The sequence below is a fragment of the Hemiscyllium ocellatum genome, chromosome 6 (assembly GCF_020745735.1).
Source record: "Hemiscyllium ocellatum isolate sHemOce1 chromosome 6, sHemOce1.pat.X.cur, whole genome shotgun sequence".
NCBI lineage: Eukaryota > Metazoa > Chordata > Chondrichthyes > Orectolobiformes > Hemiscylliidae > Hemiscyllium > Hemiscyllium ocellatum.
Genome location: NC_083406.1, coordinates 119,534,336 through 119,556,477, shown reverse-complemented (window position 1 = coordinate 119,556,477; position 22,142 = coordinate 119,534,336). Strand labels below are relative to the sequence as shown.

Below are 22,142 nucleotides of genomic sequence, written 5' to 3'. Positions count from 1 at the left end.
GGGTCTGGGTGGTTTGTGGGTCGGTGTGGACTTATCGAGCCAAAGGGCCTATTTCTACACTTTAAGTAATCGAAGTCTACTCTTTAAAAAAAGGCCTTCTGAAAATCCAAATCGGTTGTCTAATTTGTCTAACTTGCTCATTATCTCCTCCAAAGAATTCGAATAGATTTCAGATGTGACCTTTCCTTGATGAAGCATGTTGGCTCAGCCATATTTTGCCATGCACTCCACAATCTCATACTTAAATATGGGCTCTCAAATCTGCTCAGCAACCAAGGTTAGACTAACTGGCCTATAGTTTCAGGTCTTCTGCCTCCCTCCCTTAAACAGGAGTGTTACATGAGTCATTTTCCAGTCCTCTGAGACCGAGTCAAATGATTCTTGAAAGATCACACCAATGCCTCCACTATCTGTCAGTACTCCGGGGTGTAGTCCAATCCTTCTGGATGATTACCCCACATTTCAGCTCCTCCTTGGTGATGACCACTACACACTCACCTCTGCGCTCTGACTCTCCCTTGTAGTTCTGCTATGCTAGGTATCTTCTGCCATTATGACTGATGCGAAGCACCTATTCAGTTTCTTTTTTTGTTTCCTATTACTGCTACTACAGCCTCAATTTCCAGTGATCCACTCTTGCCCCAGTCTCATTTTATATAGAACATTATATCTAAAGAAAGCTCTTGCAAACCTCATTTATATTACTAGTAGTTACCCGAATTTCATTTTCACTCTCAATCTCCCCCACCCCCCACCTTGCTTTTTTTTCAACTGTCTGCTGTTTTTAAATACTTGCCAATTCACTGGCTTCCCACTTATCTTTATATTGTATGCTTGAGAAATAGAGCACCAAGGGATAACACTGATTATCTGTACGTGGATGCATGTTTGTATTTGTTCAAGATTTGAGGAGCATTGTGAATAAGCCAGTCTTTATTATCCATCACTAATTGGCTTTGAACCAAGTGGTTGAAATAGCCCGTCAAGTCAACCGTGCTGTGGATCTGGAATCATGTGAAGGCCAGACCAGGTAAGGGCAACAGATTTTCATGTATAAAGGACAGTGATGAAATGGCCTGCTATTTGTTATAGATTGTCTGCTATGGTGGGATTTGAACCAAGGCTCGAGATACTAGAGGTAGAGATTGTTAGGTTATTGATGTTATCGCTGTGCCACTTAATCATAATGATGCCTTGTGTTGAGGAGAAACTAGTGGATTTCAGTCACTGCTTCCACATGCCAGGAGCCACATCTCCAGATGGAAGAGTGTGTGGCCTGGGGAGCTAACCAAAGGCAACATAGCAGGTTTATTGAAGAAAAGGATCCTTTGTTCCAAGTTAGTGAATTCAATCAGATGAACGGTGATTTCCATTGACAAAACTGGTTACCGGACAGTAGCTACAGGGAAGTAGATTTAGTGGCCTTTATTTGCAATGTACTAGTGTTGTCCAGCAGCTGATTTAGGACATGGAAAATGGTACACTGTTTTGGCAAGCCTGTTGTTTTGATTTAGGGTACCTTGTTTGGGTGGTTAGTGCTGTTGGCTGGTTTGCAATGTAGAGTGACATCAACAATTCATTTCCTGAACTAGCTGAGGTTAGCATGAAGGTCTTGGCTCCTTTAACCTCACCTGAAGCTTGGTCACCCCCAGGTTAAACTCCTCACCAGTCGTCGTCATCTTAGTAGTGAAAAAGTAGCCTTCGGATCCACTGGGAATATGGTGACTTTACCTTCACCTTATGGAAAGCAGAGAGGGGTTTACTCAAACCCCATGCTGAGGAAAACCTGAAACTGTATCGCATGGAGATCAAATCACCAAAGCCAATGATTTAATTCCCAACACACACATCCAATGCCTTATTGACAATTGTCATGAAATAAAATTACCCTCCACTTGAAGTAAGTATCTTGCAGTCCATAATATATACTTTTTGAAAACCTGAGTGTAAAAAGCACTCTGATATTCTTGATGAACTAATTGTAATTATTTTGGTATTCGTATTATTTTGTGATACTGTTGGTAGATGTCACATCTGTTCTGAAACATAAACTTCAATATGCAAATTGATGGATTCTAGTGTAATATCCAGTTCAATCTGTAAAGTCTTTGGTCTGGACTAGATTCTGTCTGAGGGCATTAGTTTAAAAGACTCATTGCCCAGAAATGTTATGTAGTTGATTATGTTATGGCCATTTATCTCACAGCTTTCTGTCCAAATGTATAAATCTATGGTGTCCTTTCCAGCTGAGGTTACAGCTGCAGTTGTTCAGGACTGCAGCAATTTTCAACCTCTCATTCCGTTTGGATGACCATTTTCTATTTTTGGTTAAATATAGACATCTGTGAAAACATAACTCCTGTCAAATCCAGGGATTTTTTTTTGTAAAATAAACTGCTGCAGACAGTTTTGTAGCACCTTAGTGGTAACTTGTGATGGACAGCACTGTTAAGCTGCAGAGTCGCTTGATCTAGAGTGGAGATGCCTTGCAGTAATGAGCGATGTGTTTTCTTCATCTGAGTTTCCATTTGGCTTTCATTTTAAAACATTTTTTACTGAGGTACCCTGTGCAGACAAAATAGTTTAAGAAAGGCAAAGAATATATTTTCTGTTGATTTATGGTTTTATTGTGACATTTAAGATCGCTAACCACATGATCAATTACACTGACTGTCAAAAGGGTTAACGTTTGAGGCTATTATTTCTTGCTGCTTTTATTTGAATCCTTTGTCATTTTTTTTCTGATAATGTTAATGTGGCTGCACTGGTGGCTACGTATCTTGTTTTTGTTTCCACTACAATGTCAAGTTTGTGTTTGGCAGTTGCTGCCACAAAATATTAGTGGTGGGATCCGTTCTTTGCAGGAATTTCTTTTCTATTGAGTTTAAAAGTATGTCAGCACTTAAGTACCTTACATTATGCAAATGAGATGTAGTTTAATTGTGCAAACTGCTTACACTTCAAAAGTGGCTATCACCTTGTCCCTTGTTCGTTGTTGGACACCCATTTGGGCACTATATCCCTCCTTTTCACAATTCCCTGTTATCACTCCTTCTGCCTTACTTTGAGAAGTCTGCTCAATATTTACTGTCATCTTCTGTGCTTTTTTGATTTCTTAACTTTTTTCAAATAATGTTGGCTTGATTCTTTTTACATTTCTCACCTTTTTGCCGTTTTCCTCCGTGGTAAAGTACTTTGTGTGGCACTTGCTGTATGAAATAATGCAGGTGCTTGTTTAACTTGATATACAGTTCAGTGGAGGAAGTAGCAAGCAAGGTGAATAATGGGAAACATGTAGGAATGACATGGTTTGACTTGCAAAGGCATTTACTAAAATTTCCCTCCTGTCCATGTTCAGAAAGAAACCATACTTGTCAACTATTAGGACAAGAGATCTGGAAAAACCCTGTGATTTTAAATTCCAAATTTGATTACAAGTTAACATTATCTTCCTTCCTCCTTGGATCCACCAGCATTTCTACTGTCAAACAACAAATGTTTGTGATTGTTTCTGTCTCTGTGGAAACTTCACCTGTGTGGGCAAGACAGACTATGTCCTTCCAAATGGATGCAATCAAATCTAGCCTGTCTTGAAACAAAAGCAGCAAGTCTTAGAGTAACTCAGCAAGTTCTGGCAACCTGTGTGGAGAGAGGGGAAAAAAATGTTAATGTTTCAAGTGCAGTGGCCTTGCTCCCAACACAGACGAAACGCTGACTCTCTGTAGATGCTGCTGGATCTGCTGAGTTTCTCCATATTATGTTTTTGCTTTTGCTTTTGAGTTCCAGCTTACATTTTTGTCAGTTCCACTTTTGAACCATTCAGGAAGCACTCCAGTATTTGAGGATAATTTCTTTGAAAATCTCCCTTCTTCTCTGCACTGATCTGCAACAAAAAGTACTGTTCAAGTTGAGGTGCTTCAATGTATAAAAAAAGTGTTTGGGGATCTTGTGCTGTTGGTTTTAGCGTTTGGCTTGTTGGATAGTAGCACCATATGTTATGCAGTGCACAGATTATCATCCCTAAATATTATTTCACCAAAGGCCATTGTAAGACTAACATAAGAGCAGACATAAATCATTCAGCTCATTGAGTCTGCTCCACTGTTCAATGAGATCATGACTGATCAGATAGTCCCTCAACTCCACTTTCCTGCTTTTTACCAACAGCCCTTGATTCCCTTCCTTGCTGATTAAAAGTCTGTCTATCTCAGCCTTAAATACTTTTAATGGTCCAGTCTTGACATCCCTTTGTAGTAAAGAATTCCACAGATTCACTACCCTCTGAGGAAAGGAAATCTTCCCTCATCTGTCTTAAACAGGTGACCCCATAGTCTGAGATGATGCCCTCTGGTCCTACACTCTCACAAGGGGAAACAACCTTTCCGTCTCTATCCTGTCAGCTCCCCTTAGCATCTTGTATGTCTTAATAAGGTCCCCTCCCAGTAGTCTAAATTCCAATGCATGCACGTCCAGTGCTTCAGAGCATCATCCTCTCCCCCCCCCCCCCCCAAATACAACAGTCCTTCTGTATCTGGTGTTAAACAAAGTAATCTGTGGACTGTGGGTACATCTTTCCTTCCATGAGGGGTCCAAAGCTGTTCACTGCATTCCTGCTGTGGCATGTCTAGTGCCGTTTGTAGTTTTAGAAAAGCCTCCCTACATTATACCTCATTCCCCATCAATTAAGGGCCAACAGTCCATTTTTCTTATTATCTACTGAACTCGCCTGTTAGCTTTGTGATTCAAGCTTGAGGACTCCAAAATCCCTCTGATCTGCAGTTTTTTGCAATCTTTCTCCACTTGAATAATATTCAGCTCCTCTACTCTCCCTTCCAAAGTTTCATCTTTTTCCCATCTATTCCTACTGAGGTTTTGCCTGTTCCAAATGTTATAGGGATACTGGGCCAAAAACAGGCAAAGAGTCTAATTCAGTTTGGGAAACCTGGTCAGCATGAATAACTTGGACCAAAGGATTTGTTTTTGAGCTGGATGACTCTTAAATTATGTACACCTTTTCTGCAGAATCTTTGCACGTTCACCACTTGCCTTCCCACCTATTTTTCTGTCATCTGCACATTTAACTGCAGTACGTTGATTTTCCTCATCCAAGTTGACTTATGGCTTCAGCACTGATCTTTGTGGCACTCCAGTAGTTACAGATGATAACAATTCTGCAAAGGCCCTCCTTCTAATTGTCACTGATTAGTCAGCCAATTCTCTTTGCAAGCAAATATACTGCCTCTGACTCCACAGGCTCTTATCTTACATCGCCTATTATGTGGCATTTTACCAAGAGTTGTGAAAATCTAAATATATTACTTTCGCAGCTTCCCTCTTAACTATCCTGCTTGTTACATCCTCAAAGAATTCTAGTAAATATTTCCCTTTCGCAAAGCTATGCTTACTTTCCTTGATCACATGGGTTTCTAAATACTGTTATTACATCCTTAATGATGGGCTCGAGCATATTCTCAGTAACAGATGTTAAGCTAACTGGCTTATAATTATCTGTTTATTACTTCCTTCATTTTTCACTTTGGCAGTTTTTCAATCCTCTTGGCTTTTCTATAATGCAAATACATCCACAATCTCTATAGCTAGTTCCTTTTTAATATCTTAGGATGCATCCCATCCAGTCCAGGGCACTTGACATTTGAGTGGGTGGAAGAGGCTGTTGAGTGAAATTGGTAATTGATGGAGGTGAATCTGTTCCCTTTTTTGTTTTAACCCCTTGTAGAAAAAGGAACGGGAGCGTTTACAGCTGAAGATTCTAGTACTACAGAATGAATTACAAAGACAGGAGAAGGCACTTGGACGAGAACTGGAAGTGTTGCAGAAAGAAAGGATTGCATTCCAGGACCAAGGTTAGAATATGTTGTGCTGAAGAACCTGTACATTTTGTACATACTAATCTAGTTGTAATTCTGGTTGTTTTGATGTTGGATGTGGTAAAGACAATGAGGTGGAGATCCTTTTTTATAGGGCTTGATTATTTTTAATACGTAGTTCCAAACTTAATAAAAATATTTATTTGGTCTTAAAAAGCATTAATTTGTACTGAAACAAGACTATACTTGAGTTCAATTGTATAATAAGAAATTATGGAGTTATGCAACAGAAATCGCATCAAGCATTAGTCCAGTTTTATTTTTGTAATAGTTAATCTGAAAGATATAACTTCCCTGATATTTCTGATAATGAATAAATCCATCTTCATGAATCTTCACAATGCATTGTTAACTCAGGAATGATGTACTTTGATGTTTAGATCTTTCTCCCACTAAAACTTCAATGCAATATGAAATGTAAAACTTGTGCAGAACTGGATTAGGTAATGCTCCCCCCTGGAGCTTTGATTTCTTCATGGCTTAAACTGAAGTTACTTCATTCTTTATAGCCTCTGGGGAATCTTGGTCTAGACCCATGTGCACGTACGCGAGAAATACACCACTCTGTTTGGTGTTTTCCTTTTGCTGAAGTGCTATTGCTCATTCTTAACCATGTGCCAAAGCCTACATTAACTAATTTTAATTGAACTGGGAAGCGATGCCCAGAGAGTCTGTCTGCAGCTGGTTAATATAAAGCAATTTTTACAAGAGCTGACCAATTTGAAGAAGATTATTGTTGAAGTTCCAGATTTTCTCTTATTGGTTAATTGCCAAGTCCCTTGATGAGTGATTCATTGCTATTAATTTAGAAATAAAAAATAATAGGGATGTATTTAGGACAAATGTATGAAATTCACCACCCTGAAGCTGATGACGGTGAGTTGTCTTAAAATGTAATTAAACCCACAAGTTCCTTCAAAACAGCCAAATGTGTTTCATAAATGCTTGTTTGTTGTAGTTATTAAAACTTAATATTTGATCAGCTGTGTGAAGATTCCTGCTGTGCATTCAGATTACTTTTTTTTTGTCAAGAGTGCCACTAAATTTGAAGCTAAATAGGGTTGGTGACTTTGTGACCACAAAAGCTTGGAGCCTTGATGGGAATACACTGGGTGAAGAGGGCTGTTTTGCATCTTGATTTCATTGAAACGAATTGCAACAACTACATACAATCCCTCATCACTTTTGGTTTGTTGAACTGTTTTATTCTTTATTCAGTCACAAAGGGCACCCAGATAGATACATAGCTCTCATTTATTTTCTCTACTGATGGCAGTTCTTCCTTTGTCAACAATATGATAGTGCCCTAAGGAATCCCAAAAATTGGTTTTGTCAGTGTACAGCTGAGTAATGGATGACTTGGGGAGGATAGGATTACTGCATTTGGTTTAAATCCAATGTATGACTTTTGTGCATACCTGTAATACACCCATGGCTGTGTATAATGTTTCATAATAGAATGGTAGGCAATTTTCAATTGCTAAAAAAGAACCTGAAAACGTACTGCCATTCCTGCAAGTATTACTAAAGTAGCCTTCATAATTCACACATACATATTTACCACTATCTCAGAACTGTAACTTTAATAAATGAATGTAAATTTATAATGGAGCAAGTGAGGACTGCAGATGCTGGAGCTCAGAGTTGAGCATATAGTGCTGGAAAAACACAATTGGTCAGGCAGCATCCATGGAGCAGGAAAACCGCCATTTCAGGCCTAAGTCCTTTGTCAGTAATCTAGAATTTAGAATGTAAATGTTGAACAGTGGTGACTCATTGTTTAACAGCTGTTGAATATTGGAGTAATCCAATGGAGCATTGAGGTGTTCAGGGCACTTGAAAACATACGGGCAAATGGCAAGATACGTAATAAAACCGTTGCATAAAAATGTACCAACATAAGATTCTTATAAATATTTAGACTTTAAAAAAACACTGTTTTTATGTGCTGGAAAAGTGTTTAATTCCTGTTAATGCAAACTTAGTCTTAGAACTTGAAAGTCCTGAAAATTGCATCACCCAGCTAGACAAAAATGTCATCGGCACGTGACAAGTTTCCTGCACATCACAACATTCTGACTTGAGAATTACTTACGCTAGGCCAAAATTCTGCAACTCTTTCTCAGCTAGTGCTGTGGGTGTCTCTATGTTCAAGAAGGGTCTCTCACATTCCACCATGAGGGCAGTTAGGAATGGAAAATCAATCCTGTCATTGCCGGCCACATCCACATTCATGAATGATTAGGCAAGAAATGGAGATCTGGCGTGACGTGCATCCTGGTTTAGAAAGGAGACAATCCAAACAGTTCATACTCACTCATTCCTGTATCATAAGTGCATAATCATTGTGAACCTTTACTTCCATTTTATTTACAATCTGTAATGATGCCATACACAATAGTAGGGACTGATGATATTAAGTAGTTGTAACAGCCTTAGGGAAAATAAGCTCTTGACAAGCAAAATGACCCTTAAAATTCTACTGAAGTGGTAGACCCATCTGTAATTGTGACCGTTTTGAATACAATGTGTGAAAATAATGTTTGACCACAGTCGTCCTCTCCACTAGTCTTCCCCAAAGGATTTAATTGACTGAGCTGGCAGTTTTCTAACCAATTAAATTATGTATTTTCTTCATCAAGTATTGGTGAATTAGTTGAAATACTCATAGTTGGCTGGCATATGTTGAAAGTGTCGTCAGTTTGGAACAAATAGCACTAGAAATGAAAGTATGTTTTATCTAAACAGCACCATTTCTTTATTGAAGGAAGATGAAGTATAGAAAGGATTGTTAACCGTTTTAAATGGAAGCACTGACTTATTTCAGAAATAAGTGATAATTATCAAAGTTGTGAGCAATAAATGGCTGGTAACATTGCAGTGCAGCTGCTGTGAAGGAGTTGTGGGGAGCATTTCTGCAGGTGGTGTCTATATGCTGCATAGATTACACCAAGTCGTTTCTTCTGACAAATGTCTCTTTTATCTCACCATGTTTGTAAAATTTCAGTTGCATTCCAATCTTAAATTGCATAATATAACCATGACTCCCACAATTTGTTGAAACATTACCTTCCTCAAAGTTCTTAGAGCTGTAACTGAAAGCATAAGTTTCTGATTTTTAATGACTGCCCAGAGACTGTCAAGTCCAGAGACTGTCAAACCCAGAAGCCTAGTTAGTAACAACACCAGAGACTGCTAGGCTTTCTGTGAAGATTTTGGATTGTTGGCGAGGTACAGATTAAAATTGCACAATAGATTTATTCCATTGGGAAATAAAATTTAAAATGAGAAATATTGACTCTGGAACTGTTTTCTTTTGTAGATCATGTTACATGCAGGCAAGAATCTATTCCATAAATTAGTGAACAGGGAGAAAGATTCCTTTTTGTCTTTCATATAAGACTTTTAAGGAAAGCCTATATTCAGGATAATAAAATTGACATAAAAATAGGAAATCTCATGTTAGGCAATACCTGTGGAGCAAGGCCCAATTGATGTTTCAGCAATGTATTCTGATGGAAGGTCATCACATGAAACAAGAACGCACTCCTTTTGAATGCTGCCTGATCTGAGTATTTACAGCATTTTGTTATATCGGAATTCCAGCACCTGTTACATCTTGCTTTACAATAATGTCACTGCGTGTTCTTGCGCATCGTATTTTTTGAACTGTTTACATTTGAAACAATATGCCAGTGAGTGTAGAATTGAGGTTATGGTGAGTTTGAAGAGTTGATCCCAAGATTGGTCAGATGGGAAAGTGAGATTGAGTAGGTTGAATCTGCAATCAGTGGATTTTAGAAGAATGAGGCAACCTTGACCTCATTCTGGAAAGGTTATAGAGTCGTAGAGACGTACAGCACAGAAACAGACCCTTCAGTCCAACTCATCCATGCCAACCAGATACTCTAAATAAATTTTAGTTCTGGTTGTTAGCATTTGACCCATATTCTTCTCAACCCTTCCAAATCACATGTCTATCCACATGTCTTTTACATTTTGTAACTGTACCAGCCTCTGGCAGTTCATTCCATACACAGTCATCCTTTGTGTGGAAAGAATTGCCCTGAGACCCTTTTTAAATCTTTGCCCTGTCACCTTAAACCTATGCCCTCTAGTTTTGGACTCTTGCCAACATCAGGGAAAAGACCTTGGCTATTCACACTATCTATGCCCCTTTATAACCTTATAAACATCTGTAAGATAACCCCTCTCCCTCTACTCCTGGAAAAACAGCACCAACTTATTCAACTTCTCCCTACAGCTCAAACCCTCTAACGCTTCCAAAAGTGGCCTAAACCAATGTCCTGTACAGCTCCAGCATGATACCCGAACTCCACACTCGATGCGCTGACCAATAAAGGCACATGTACCAAATGGTGTCTTTACTCCCCTGTCAATCTGAGAGGGCTCTCACGGTCTACTCTAACCCTCTGATTATCTTGTATGTCTCAATTAAGACACATCTTAAAATCCTCTCTAATGAAAGCATCCTCAAGTCCCTCCGCCTTTCCTCATCAGACCTTCTCTCCACACCAGGCAGCATCCTGGTAAATCTCCTCTGAACCCTTCCCAAAGCTTCCGCATCCATCTTATTAAGCGGTGACCAGAACTATATGCAGTACTCCAAGTGCGGCCGCACCAGAGTTTTGTACAGCTGCAGCTTGACCTTATGGCTCTGAAACTCAATCCCTCTACCAATAAAAGCTAACACACGGTATGCCGCCTTCACAACTTTTTCAACCTGGGTGGCAATGTTCATGGATCTATGAACATGGACACAGAGATCTCTCTGTTCATCTACACTACCAAGAATCTTACCATTAGTCCAGTATGCTTTACTCCTGTTGCTCCTTCCAAAGTAAATCACCTCACGCTTTTCCACATTAGACTTTATTTGCCACCTCTCAGCCCACCTCTACAGCTTATCTATGTCCCTCTGAAACCTACAACATCCTTCAGCACTATCCTCAACATTCCGACCTTAGTGTCGTCAGCAACTTTACTAACGCATCCTTCTATGCCCTCATCCAAGTCATTTATAAAAATGACAAACAGCAGTGGCCCCAAAACGCATCATTGCGGTACGCCACTAGTAACTGAACTGTGGGATGAATATTTCCCATCAGCCATCACCCTCTGACTTTCAGCTAGCCCATTTCTGATCCAAACCACTAAATTACCCTCAATCCCATGCCTTTGTATTTTATGCAAGAGCCTACCTTGAGGAACCTTGTCAAATGCCTTGCTGAAATCCATATACACACCATCAACTGGTATACCTTCATCCACCTGTTTGGTCTCCTTCTAGGTTTGTGAGGCACGACCTACCCTTCGCAAACCAGGTGTTGACTATCCCTAATCAACTTATTCCTTTCTAGGTGATTATAAATCCTATCTCTTGTAACTTTTTCTAACACTATACCCACAACTAAAGCAAGGCTCACTGGTCTATAATTACCAAGTTTGTTTCTATTCCCCCTCTTGAACAAGGGGACAGCGTTTGCTATTCTCCAATCTTCTGGCACTATTCCTGTAGACAATGGTGACATCAAGATCAAAGCCAAAGGCTCAACAATCTCTTCCCTGGCTTCCCAGGGAATCCTAGGGTAAATCCCATCCAGCCCAGTGGATTTATTTACATAGAACATAGAACATAGAAGGATACAGCGCAGTACAGGCCCTTCGGCCCTCGATGTTGCGCCGACCGAATCCTACCTAACCTATACTAGCCCAATAACTTCCAAATGCCTATCCAATGCCCACTTAAATGACCATAAAGAAGGAGAGTTCACCACTGATACGGGCAGGGCATTCCATGAACACTCAACCCGCTGTGTGAAGAATCTACCCCTAACATCTGTCCTATACCTACCACCCCTTAATTTAAAGCTATGTCCCCTAGTAACACCTGACTCCATTAGCGGTAAAAGGTTCTTAGTATCTACCCTATCTAAACCCCTAATCATCTTATACACTTCTATCAGATCTCCCCTAAACCTTCTCTTCTCCAATGAGAACAGCCCCAAGTGCCTCAGCCTTTCCTCATAAGATTTTCCTACCGTTCCAGGCAACATCATGGTAAACCTCCTCTGCACTCGTTCTAAAGCTTCCACATCCTTCCTATAGTATGGCGACCAAAACTGCATACAATACTCCAGATGAGGCCTCACCAGAGTCTTATACAACTGCAATATGACCTCAGGACTCCGGAACTCAATTCCTCTGCCAATAAAGCCCAGTACACCATATGCCTTCCTCACAGCACTATTTACCTGGGTGGCAACTTTCAGAGATCTGTGTACATAGACACCAAGATCCCTCTGCTCATCCACACTACCAAGTAGCCTACCATTAGCCCAGTAATCCATCATCTTGTTATTCCTAAATTCCTATTTGTTTTCACACTTTCCATAATTGCTAACTCCACATCCTTGTGCACCCCAATCCCATCTAGTTTGGTAGCCTGTATCTCCGTATTCTCCCCTAACATGCACATTATCCAATGTGGATACTGACAAAACAAAAACATTTTGAGTTTCTCCTATCTCCTGACGCCATGTACAACTTCCCACAACTATCCTTGATTGACTCGAGTAAGATTAGAACCATTCTTTTATTCCTGATATACACATAGAAACCCCCAAGGTTTTCCTTGATAATGTCTACCAACAACTTCTCATGTCCTCTCTGGCTTTTCCTAGCTTGCTCTTTCAGTCTTTCCTGGTTAACTTGTAACTCAAATGCCCGAACTGAGCCTTCACATCTCATTCTAATATGAGCTGCCTTTTTCCTCTTGATGAGATTCAGCTTCTTGAGTAACACTGCTCCCTTGCACAACAGTTCCCTCCTTGCCTGACAGGTACATAATTATCAAGGACTCGCAGTAGCTGTTCCTTGAATAAGCTGCTCATTTCAATAGTGCCTATCCCCTGCAGTTTCTTTCCCCATCCTATGCATCCTAAATTTTGTCTAATTGCATCATATTTGCCTTTAGCCCAGCTATAACTCTTGCCCTGCAGTATATACCTATCCCTTTCCATCACTACAGTAAACATAACTGAATTGTGGTCATTATCACCAAAGTGCTCACCTACCTCCAAATCTAACATCTGGTCAGGTTCATTACCCAGTACCAAACCTAATGTGGCCGTCCCTTGTTGACCTGGCTGCATACCCTCCTGTACACATTGGACCAAAACTGACCCATCTAAAGTACTCAAACTATAGTATTTCCAGTCAATATTTGGAAAGTTCAAGTCCTCCATACCACCTATCCTGTCACTCTCACTCCTATTGAGAATCATCTTTGCTATCCTTTCCGCTAGATTTCTGGAACTATTTGGAAGCCTATAGAAAACTCCCAGCAGGGTGACCTCCCCTCTCCTTTCCTGTTTCTAACCGGTATTGGAGGCAGCTGATACTAAGTGCAGAGGGACTATCTTCTGACGAGAGGTTGAGTAGGTTGTGCTGCACTGATTGAAATTTAGAGTGACAAGCAACCTGACTGAAACTTATTAATAGATGGTAGATGTGCGAGGTCTTTCACACTTTGGTTAGAGGTGGGAAGGGGAGGAAGCAGGCAGTGCATGGATCCCCTATGGTCATTCCCCTCAACAATAAGTATACCACTTTGGATACTGTTGGGGGGGACAGCATAGCAGGGGTAAGCTGCAGTGACCGGGTCTCTGGCATGAGGTCTGGCTCTGAGGCCCAGAAGGGAAAGAGGGAGAGGTGGAGAGCACTAGTTATGAGACTGTACAGTTAGAGGGACAGACAGGCGGTTCTGTGGACATGAGCGAGACTCTCGGATGGTTTGTTGCCTCCCGGGTGCCAGGGTCCAAGACATCTTGGACCATGTCTTCAGAATCCTTAAGGGGGAGGGTGTGCAGCCAGAAGTCGTGGTGCACATTGGCACCAACGACATAGGTAGGAAGAGGGGTGGGGAGGTCATTCAGGAGCTCAGGGAGTTAGGCTAGAAGCTAAAAGCTAGGGCGGACAGAGTCGTCATCCCTGGGTTGTTGACGGTGCCACATGAGTGAGGCAAGGAATAGGGAGAGAGTGCCGTTGAACACATGGCTGCAAGGATGGTGTAGGATGGAGGGCTTCAGGTATTTGGACAATTGGACTGCATTCTGGGGAAGGTGGGACCTGTACAAGCAGGACGGGTTGCACCTGAACCAGAAGGGCACCAATATCATTCGGGGTTGGGGGGGGTGGTGGTTTAAACTAATTTGGCAGGGGGTGGTGGGATCCGGACTTGTTGTCCAGCAAGTGGGCTAGCTGTTTTTCAGGATGCCCAAGACTGTAGGGAGGCTGTGGAGAAGGTAGCACTTGCGGACACAGAGATGGGCTCAAGTGTGTATACTTCAACGCAAGGAATATCAGAAATAAGGTGGGTGAACTTAAGGTGTGGATCGGTACTTAGGACTACGATGTTGTGGCCATCACGGAAACGTGGATAGAAGAGGGACAGGAATGGTTGTAGGAGATTGGTAAAAAAGGAGGGAGGGTGGCGTTGCTAATTAGAAATAGTATAACAGCTGCAGAAAGGCAGTTTGAGGGGGATCTGCCTTTGGAGGTAGTATGGGCTGAAGTCAGAAATAGGAAAGGAGCAGTCACCTTGAGGGGTGTTTACGATAGGCCCCCTCAGTAGCAGCAGAGATGTGGAGAAACAGATTGGGAAACAGATTTTGGAAAGGTGCAGAAGCCACAGGGTAGTAGTCATGGGCGATTTCAACTTCCCAAATATTGATTGGAAGCTCTTTAGATCTAGTAGATTGGGACGGGGTGGTGTTTGCAGTGTGTCTGGGAAGCTTTTCTAACTCAGTATGTAGATTGTCCGACCAGAGGGGAGGCCATATTGGATTTGGTATTCGGTAACGAGCCGGGACAAGTGATGGGCTTGTGAGTAGGTGAGCATTTTGGTGATGGTGACCACAATTCTGTGACTTTCACCTTCGTTATGAAGAGAGATAGGTGCGTGCAACAGGGTAGGTTTTACAATTGGAGGAAGGGTAAATACGATGCTGCAAGACAGGATCGGAAGAGCATAAAGTGGGAGCACAGGCTGTCAGGGAAGGATGTCGTTGAAATGTGGAACTTTTTCAAGGAACAGATACGACGTGTCCTTGATATGTATATACCTGTCAGGCAGGAAAGGGGATGGTCGTGTGAGGGAACCTTGGTTGACGAGGGAGGTTGAATGTCTTGTAAAGAGGAAGAAGGAGGCTTACATAAGGTTGAGGAAACAAGGTTCAGACAGCGTTGGGGGGGATACAGGATAGCCAGGAGGGAGCTGAAGAAAGGGATTAGGAGAGGGAAGAGGGTATGAAAAATCTTTGGCGGGTAGGATCAAGGATAACCCCAAGGCCTTTTATGCGTATGTGAGAAACATGAGAATGACGAGAACGAGGGCAGGTCTGATTAAGGACAGTAGTGGGAGACTGTGTATTGAGTTGGAAGAGATAGGAGAGGTCTTGAATGAGTACTTTTCTTCAGTATTTACAAATGAGAGGGGTCGTATTGTTGAAGAGGAGTGTATGAAACAGACTGGTAAGCTAGAGGAGATACTTGTTAGGAAGGAAGATGTGTTGGGCATTTTGAAAAACTTGAGGATAGACCCGTCCCCCGGGCCTGATGGGATATATCCTAGGATTATGGGGGAAGCAAGAGAGGAAATTGCAGAACCATTGGCAATGATCTTTTTGTCTTCACTGTCAACGGGGGTGGTGCCAGGGGACTGGAGAGTAGCGAATGTTGTGCACCTGTTCCAAAAAAAGGAATAGGGATAACCCCAGGAATTACAGGCCAGTTAGTCTTTCTTCAGTGGTAGGCAAAGTAATGGAAAGGGTACTGAGGGATAGGATTTGAGTATCTGGAAAGAAACTGCTTGATTAGGGACAGCCAGCACGGATTTGTGAGGGGTAGGTCTTGCCTTACAAGTTGTTTTGAATTCTTTGAGGAGGTGACCAAGCATGTGGATGAGGGTAGAGCAGTGGATGTAGTGTACATGGATTTTAGTAAGGCATTTGATAAGGTTCCCCATGGTAGGCTTACGAGGAAAGTCAGGAGGCATGGGATAGTGGGAAATTTGGCCAGTTGGATAGAGAACTGGCTAACCGGTCGAAGTCAGAGAGTGGTGGTAGATGGTAAATATTCAGCCTGGAGCCCAGTTACAAGTGGAGTTCTGCAGGGATCAGTTCTGGGTCATCTGCTGTTTGTAATGTTTATTAATGACTTGGAAGAGGGAGTCGAAGGGTGGGTCAGTAAATTTGCAGATGATATGAAGATTGGTGGAGTTGTGGATAATGAGGAGGGCTGTTGTCGGCTGCAAAGGGACTTGGATGTGATGCAGAGCTGGGCTGAGGAGTGGCAGATGGAGTTCAACCCTGTCAAGAGTGAGGTTGCCCATTTTGGAAGGACAAATAGGAATGTGGAATACAGGGTTAACGGTAGGGTTCTTAGTAAGGTGGAGGAGCAGAGGGATTTTGGGGTCTATGTTCATAGCTCTTTAAAAGTTGCTACTCAGGTGAATAGAGCTTGTCAGAAGGTCTGTGGTGTATTAGCGTTCATTAGCAGAGGGATTGAATTCAAGAATCATGAGGTGATGTTGCAGTTGTACAGGACCTTGGTAAGGCCACGTTTGGAGTACTGTGTGTAGTTCTGGTTGCCTCAGTTTAGGAAAGATGTGGAAGCTTTGGAGAGGGTGCAGAGGAGATTTACCAGGATGTTACCTGGAATGGAGAATAGGTTGAGTGCTAGGCCTTTTCTCATTGGAACTGCGAAGGATGAGGGGTGACTTGATAGAGGTTTGTAAGATGATCAGGAGAATTGATAGAGTAGACAGTCAGAGACTTGTTCGCTGGGTTCAACAGTGTAACAAGGGGACATAAATTTAAGGTGAAAGGTGGAAGGTATGGGGGTGGGGGGGATGTCAGAGGTAGGTTCTTTACCCAGAGAGTGGTGGGGGCTTGGAATGCGCTGCCTGTGGGAGTGGCAGAGTAGAATCATTGGTGATCTTTAAGGGGGGGGGGGGGGGGGGCGTTGGTGAAAGTGAGTTTCTCGGAAACCTATAAACTTCCAGTGTACTAGATGGAGTAAATCCAGGAAAGATAATCCTGATGACTGGGGAGTCTCAAGCCAGTGGTCACTGGATAGGCCATTTAGGAGTGAGATGAGGATAAAGTTCCTCACCAGAGAGTGGGGAGCCTGTGGAATTCCTTGCCGTAAAAAGCAATTGAGGCCAAACCTTGGGGTCCCTATAGCCCTAAGCACTATTTCTAACTCCGTGACCATATTCCAAGGTTATGGGGAGAAAATTCCTGGCATACCTTTCATTCTATAGGTATGTCGGGGATAAAAGAATGACTGACTAGAGTAAAATTAGGGCCAGTCAAGGACAGTAGTAGGAAGTTGTGCGTGGAAGCCAAAGAGGTAGGAGAGGTGCTAAATGAATATTTTTTATCAGCCTTTTTCCTGTGTGAATACTATGTTGTTGTGAATACAGAGTTTCAGGCTACTAGACTAGACGGGTTTGAGGTTCATGAGGAGGTGTTAGCAATTTTGGAAAGTGTGAAAATAGACAAATCCCATCCAGCCTAGGGAACTTATCCTTAGATTCTCTGGGAAGCCAGGGAGGAGATTGCTGAGCCTTTGGCTTTGATCTTTGTCGTCATTGTCTACAGGAATAGTGCCAGAAGACTGGAGGATAACAAATGTCTCTTTACTCAAGAAGGGGAGTAGAGACAACTCTGGTAATTGTAACCTTTTCCAACACTTTACCCACAACCGACGTGAGCCTTACTTCAGTTGTGGGTAAAGTGTTGGAAAAGGTTACAAGAGATAGGATTTATAATAAGCTAGAAAGGAATAAGTTGATTAGGGATTGTCATTGTGGTTTTGCGAAGTGTAGGTCATGCCTCATAAACCTTATTGAGTTCTTTGAGAAGGTGACCAAACAGGTGGATGAAGGTATAGCAGTTGATGTGGTATATATGGATTTCAGAGCTGAAAATGTGTTGCTGGAAAAGCACAGCAGGTCAGGCAGCATCCAAGGAACAGAAATTCGACGGGCTTATGCCCGAAACGTCGAATTTCCTGTTTCTTGGATGCTGCCTGACCTGCGCTTTTCCAGCAACACATTTTCAGCTCTGATACTCCAGCATCTGCAGACCTCACTTTCTCCTCGAAGATACATATGAATTTCAGTAAGGCATTTGACAAGGTTTCACTCTGCAGGTAATGGTAGAAAATAAGGATGCATGTGATTTAGCGGTTTGGGTCAGAAATGGGCTCGCTGAAAGAAGACAGAGGGTGGTGGTTGATGGGAAATGTTAATCCGGGAGTTCAGTTACTCATGCAAGGTTCTGTTTTGGGGCCACTGGTGTTTGTCATTTTTATAAATGACCTGGATGAGGGCGTAGAAGGATGGGTTAGTAAACTTACAGATGACACTAAGGTGGGTTGAGTTGTGGACAGTGCTGAAGGGTGTTGTAGGTTATAACATGATACAGGTAAGCTGCAGAGCTGGACTGAGAGGGGCAATGGAGTTTAATGTGGAAAAGTGACATGATTCACTTTGGAAGGAGCAACAGGAACAGAGGGTACTAGGCTAATGGTAAGATTCTTGGTAGTGTAGTTGAGCAGAGAGATCGGTGTTCATGTATGTAGATTTTTGGAATTTGCCATCCAGGTTGGAAGGGTTGTTGAGAAGGCACATGGTGTGTTAACTTTTATTGGTAAAGGGATTGAGTTTCAGAGCCATGCGGTCATGCTGCAGCTGCACAAAACTCTGGTACGGCCACCCTTAGGTCACCGCATTATAGGAGTGATGTGGAGGCTTTGGAAAGGGTTCAGAGGAGACTTAGGGTGTTGCCTGGTGTGGAGGTAAGGTCTTCGGAGGAAAGGTTGAGAGGTGACTTAATAGACACGCAAGATGATCAGAGGATTAGATAGGCTCTCCCTGTGCACCCTATTTCCCTGGATGGTGATGGCTAGCACGAGGGGACACCACTTTAAATTGAGGAGTGATAGACATAGGACAGATATCAAAGGTAGTTCCTTTACTCAAAGTAGTAGGGGTGTGGAACACACTGCCTGCGACAGTGGACTTGCCAACTTTTAAGGGCATTTAAATGGTCATTGAATAAACATATGGGTGAAAATGGAATAGTGTAGGTTAGACGGGCTTTAGATTGTTGCACCAATCTGTGAAACCATCGAGGGCCGAAGGGCCGGTATTGCACTGTAATGTTCTGTGTTCTAAAGCAGGATCAGGATAGTGAGTTGGATGATCAATCATGATCAATTGAAACGTAGACTTGTCAGGCCAAATCACCACCCCTTGTTTTGTATTTCTGCTCTGAAATGTTTGAATTTGCATCGCATTTTTTTTGTTTATTCAACAATGCTTTCAGCAGGTCTTCTAATTCTATCTTAAATTTGCTGCCAATCTAGAAAAAATTCAGTAGATTGTTAATATTGCAGTATTTTAACCTCTTGACAGGTCGTGGGATTTGCTGGCTAGGTCATCATTTATTGCCTATCTCTAATTTCCCCAAGGAAGTGAGATAAATTACAACACTAATATTCTCCTGCATGTAGTTGTAACCAATCGAAATGACTATCGTTTTGAACAGCAAATGGTTACAAATTTCTGCATGTTAATCATGTTAGTCACCAGTTAATCAGCTGTAGCTTAACAAGACTCAAATTGTTTGAGATGGATTTCATGGAATTATAATAAGTTAATAAGTTGCCAGTCTGGCAAATCTTGATGCATTTAATCCAAATGTTTTTTGATCATGAGTTTTGGTAATTTTGCTGGTTCTACTTTTACATATAGTCATTCAGCAAGTCGGTTCAATTTACAAGGGTGTGCTGCATGTAATGCATGGAACTTGTCTTCATAAAAATGAGTTTATAACTTTTGTGTAGGTAAACTATATTTCATGTGATAACACTAAAATCCCCTTTTTCAAAATTCCGCAGTTAGTATTTCCTTGCTGTCTGTCGTTCCAATTGTATCAGTTCTACATCAGTTGATATATTACTGCATTGTGATGCTATTCAGGAACTGGTGGAGATTATGCATTTGGAAGTCACTGTTCCAGAAGCTTTGAGTTGCTGCAGTGCATTGGTACAGTATTTGGGGAGAAACTACTTTCTTGGGGAGAACATTAGTAACTCCAAACACAGATCTTTGCAGAAGTGAGGGGTTCCTCCACCTCCACCTCCACCACCAAACCAAATGATGCCAAGTCTGGCCGCATTTAGGATACTGTGTACAATTCTGGTCGCCACATTACCAAAAGGATGTGGATGCTTTGGAGAGGGTTCAGAGAAAATTTACGAAGATGTTGCCTGGTATGGAAGGTGCTAGCTGTAAAGAGAGGTTGAGTAGGTTACGTTTATTTTCACGAGCAAAAAGGAGATTATGGGGGGACCTGATTTGAAGTTTACCAAATCATGAAGGGTATAGACAGGGTGGATAGAGACAAGCTTTTTCCCAGGGTGAAGGATTCAATAATGAGAGGTCATGCTTTCAAGGTGAGAGGTTGAAAGCTTTAAAGGGGATACACTCAGCAAGTACTTCACACAGAGGGTGATGGGTGTTTGGAACGTGTTGCCAGCAGAGGTGGTAGAGGCAGGCACGGTAGATGCACTTAAGATGCGTTGGACAGATGCATGTGTAGGTGGGGAGCAGAGGGAGACAAATGCTTGGGAATTGACCAACAGGTTTAGACAGTACATTTGCATCGGCTCAGGGCCTGTACCTGGACTAAATTTTCTTTGTTCTGTGACCTGAAAGGATAGCAGTATCAGATTTCATCAAAACTAACTTTGCATATATGCTTGAAGAGGACTGATTTGTGGGACATTGGACTAAATTACAGGAACTGGTAAAGATGGGGAATAGTTTTGAAAAGAAATGAAGTCAGACAGAGACTCAAGATACTTGAAGGAATTGCTGCTTTAGAGGGGAAAGATAAGTGCTGCATAATGTGCACATATAGTTTAGAGCATGAACCACACTTATGTCTAAGCAAAACTAACATTCAAGTGAAAGGCTAAGTATGTTTGGCAGCATTTGAGGAAGGGTCACTTGACCCAAAACATTAACTCTGATTTCTCCCTAAAAATGCTGCCATATCTTCAGAGCTTTTAGAGACATTTATGTTTTTGATTCTGATTTACAGCATACACAGTTCTCTTGGTTTTTACTATTCGGGTGACTTGAGTTGTCACTGATTTTTTTTTTTATTTGTAAATTCAGTTGTTTTCCTGTTTAGACAGCAGGGCCTTTTCTGGTAAGTGTTTGTTGGATTCTTTGCACAGGTGGATAGAATTATAAACTGGGCAGGTAGTGGAGTGAGCCTGAGCTGTTACAACAGCATTACCTTCCTGAAGGGATAACGACAGACTGCAAATATTTTTATGTTGATTGTCATGTACTGTTCGTAAGGAAGACATTTCTACACGGCAGAAGTTTTATCTGAAGCTAGTGAATTGTGTACTTGACTTCTAGTTTAGTTAACAGTTGTGTGCATCATTTAAACGAATAATTGATTCAAATCTCCCTCATATTGCACCTACTGAAAACTAGTTCAGTGTCATAATCATGCTCACTGTTCTCTCCACTCTTCCTCCCATTTGTTAATTATTCTTCAAAGGTAGTGTGTCAAAAATTATACCAAATTACAAATCCATAAAATTGAATTGACCACAAGGCCATAAGAATAGTCATTAGTGTAGGTTATTCAGTACCTTGAGCTTGCTCGATCATTCCCTGACTTTATCAGTCAAGGAATCAATTATTTGAAGAAGGAAGTGTGATCAATGCACCTGTGTTGGTTGTTTTCTGCCTGTTGAAAGTGTTTGAATATAATTATGCTTTTCACAGTACAGCAGTTGAAATTAGAAGCTTTTGGAAGAGGCAAAGCAGGTTACCCAGATCAGGATAGTACACCACCAAGAAGTTCATGTTCAAAGTACAGGAGAAAATTGTCTCCGCAGGAAAGAAATTGGAAGATAAAATTGTTTTTACCTCAGATTAGTTTCCAAGCTTAACACTATCATTGATCTAATGAAATCCACTTTCAGCAGTTCTGTGCATTCAGAAAATAAAATGTTTTGTGCTTTCAGACCAAGTTATAAATGCAGTGATTGATGTAAGTTTTGCATCTCCTTCATAATTTTCCATTCTAGTTTGAAAAGGCTGTGAGCATGATCTCCCCTTGTTTTTAGCGTTCT

General features: G+C 41.6%; 1 protein-coding gene across 2 annotated transcripts in view; it reads left to right on the top strand.

Moving 5' to 3' along the window:
• uvrag (UV radiation resistance associated gene) overlaps positions 1-22,142 on the top strand; it is a 315,405-nt gene that overhangs the window by 109,656 nt on the left and 183,607 nt on the right. For both annotated transcript variants that reach the window (XM_060826320.1, XM_060826321.1), the window contains one exon: positions 5,738-5,864. In XM_060826320.1, the coding sequence (XP_060682303.1) occupies positions 5,738-5,864 (127 nt within the window). The remainder of the gene's footprint in view (positions 1-5,737; positions 5,865-22,142) is intronic.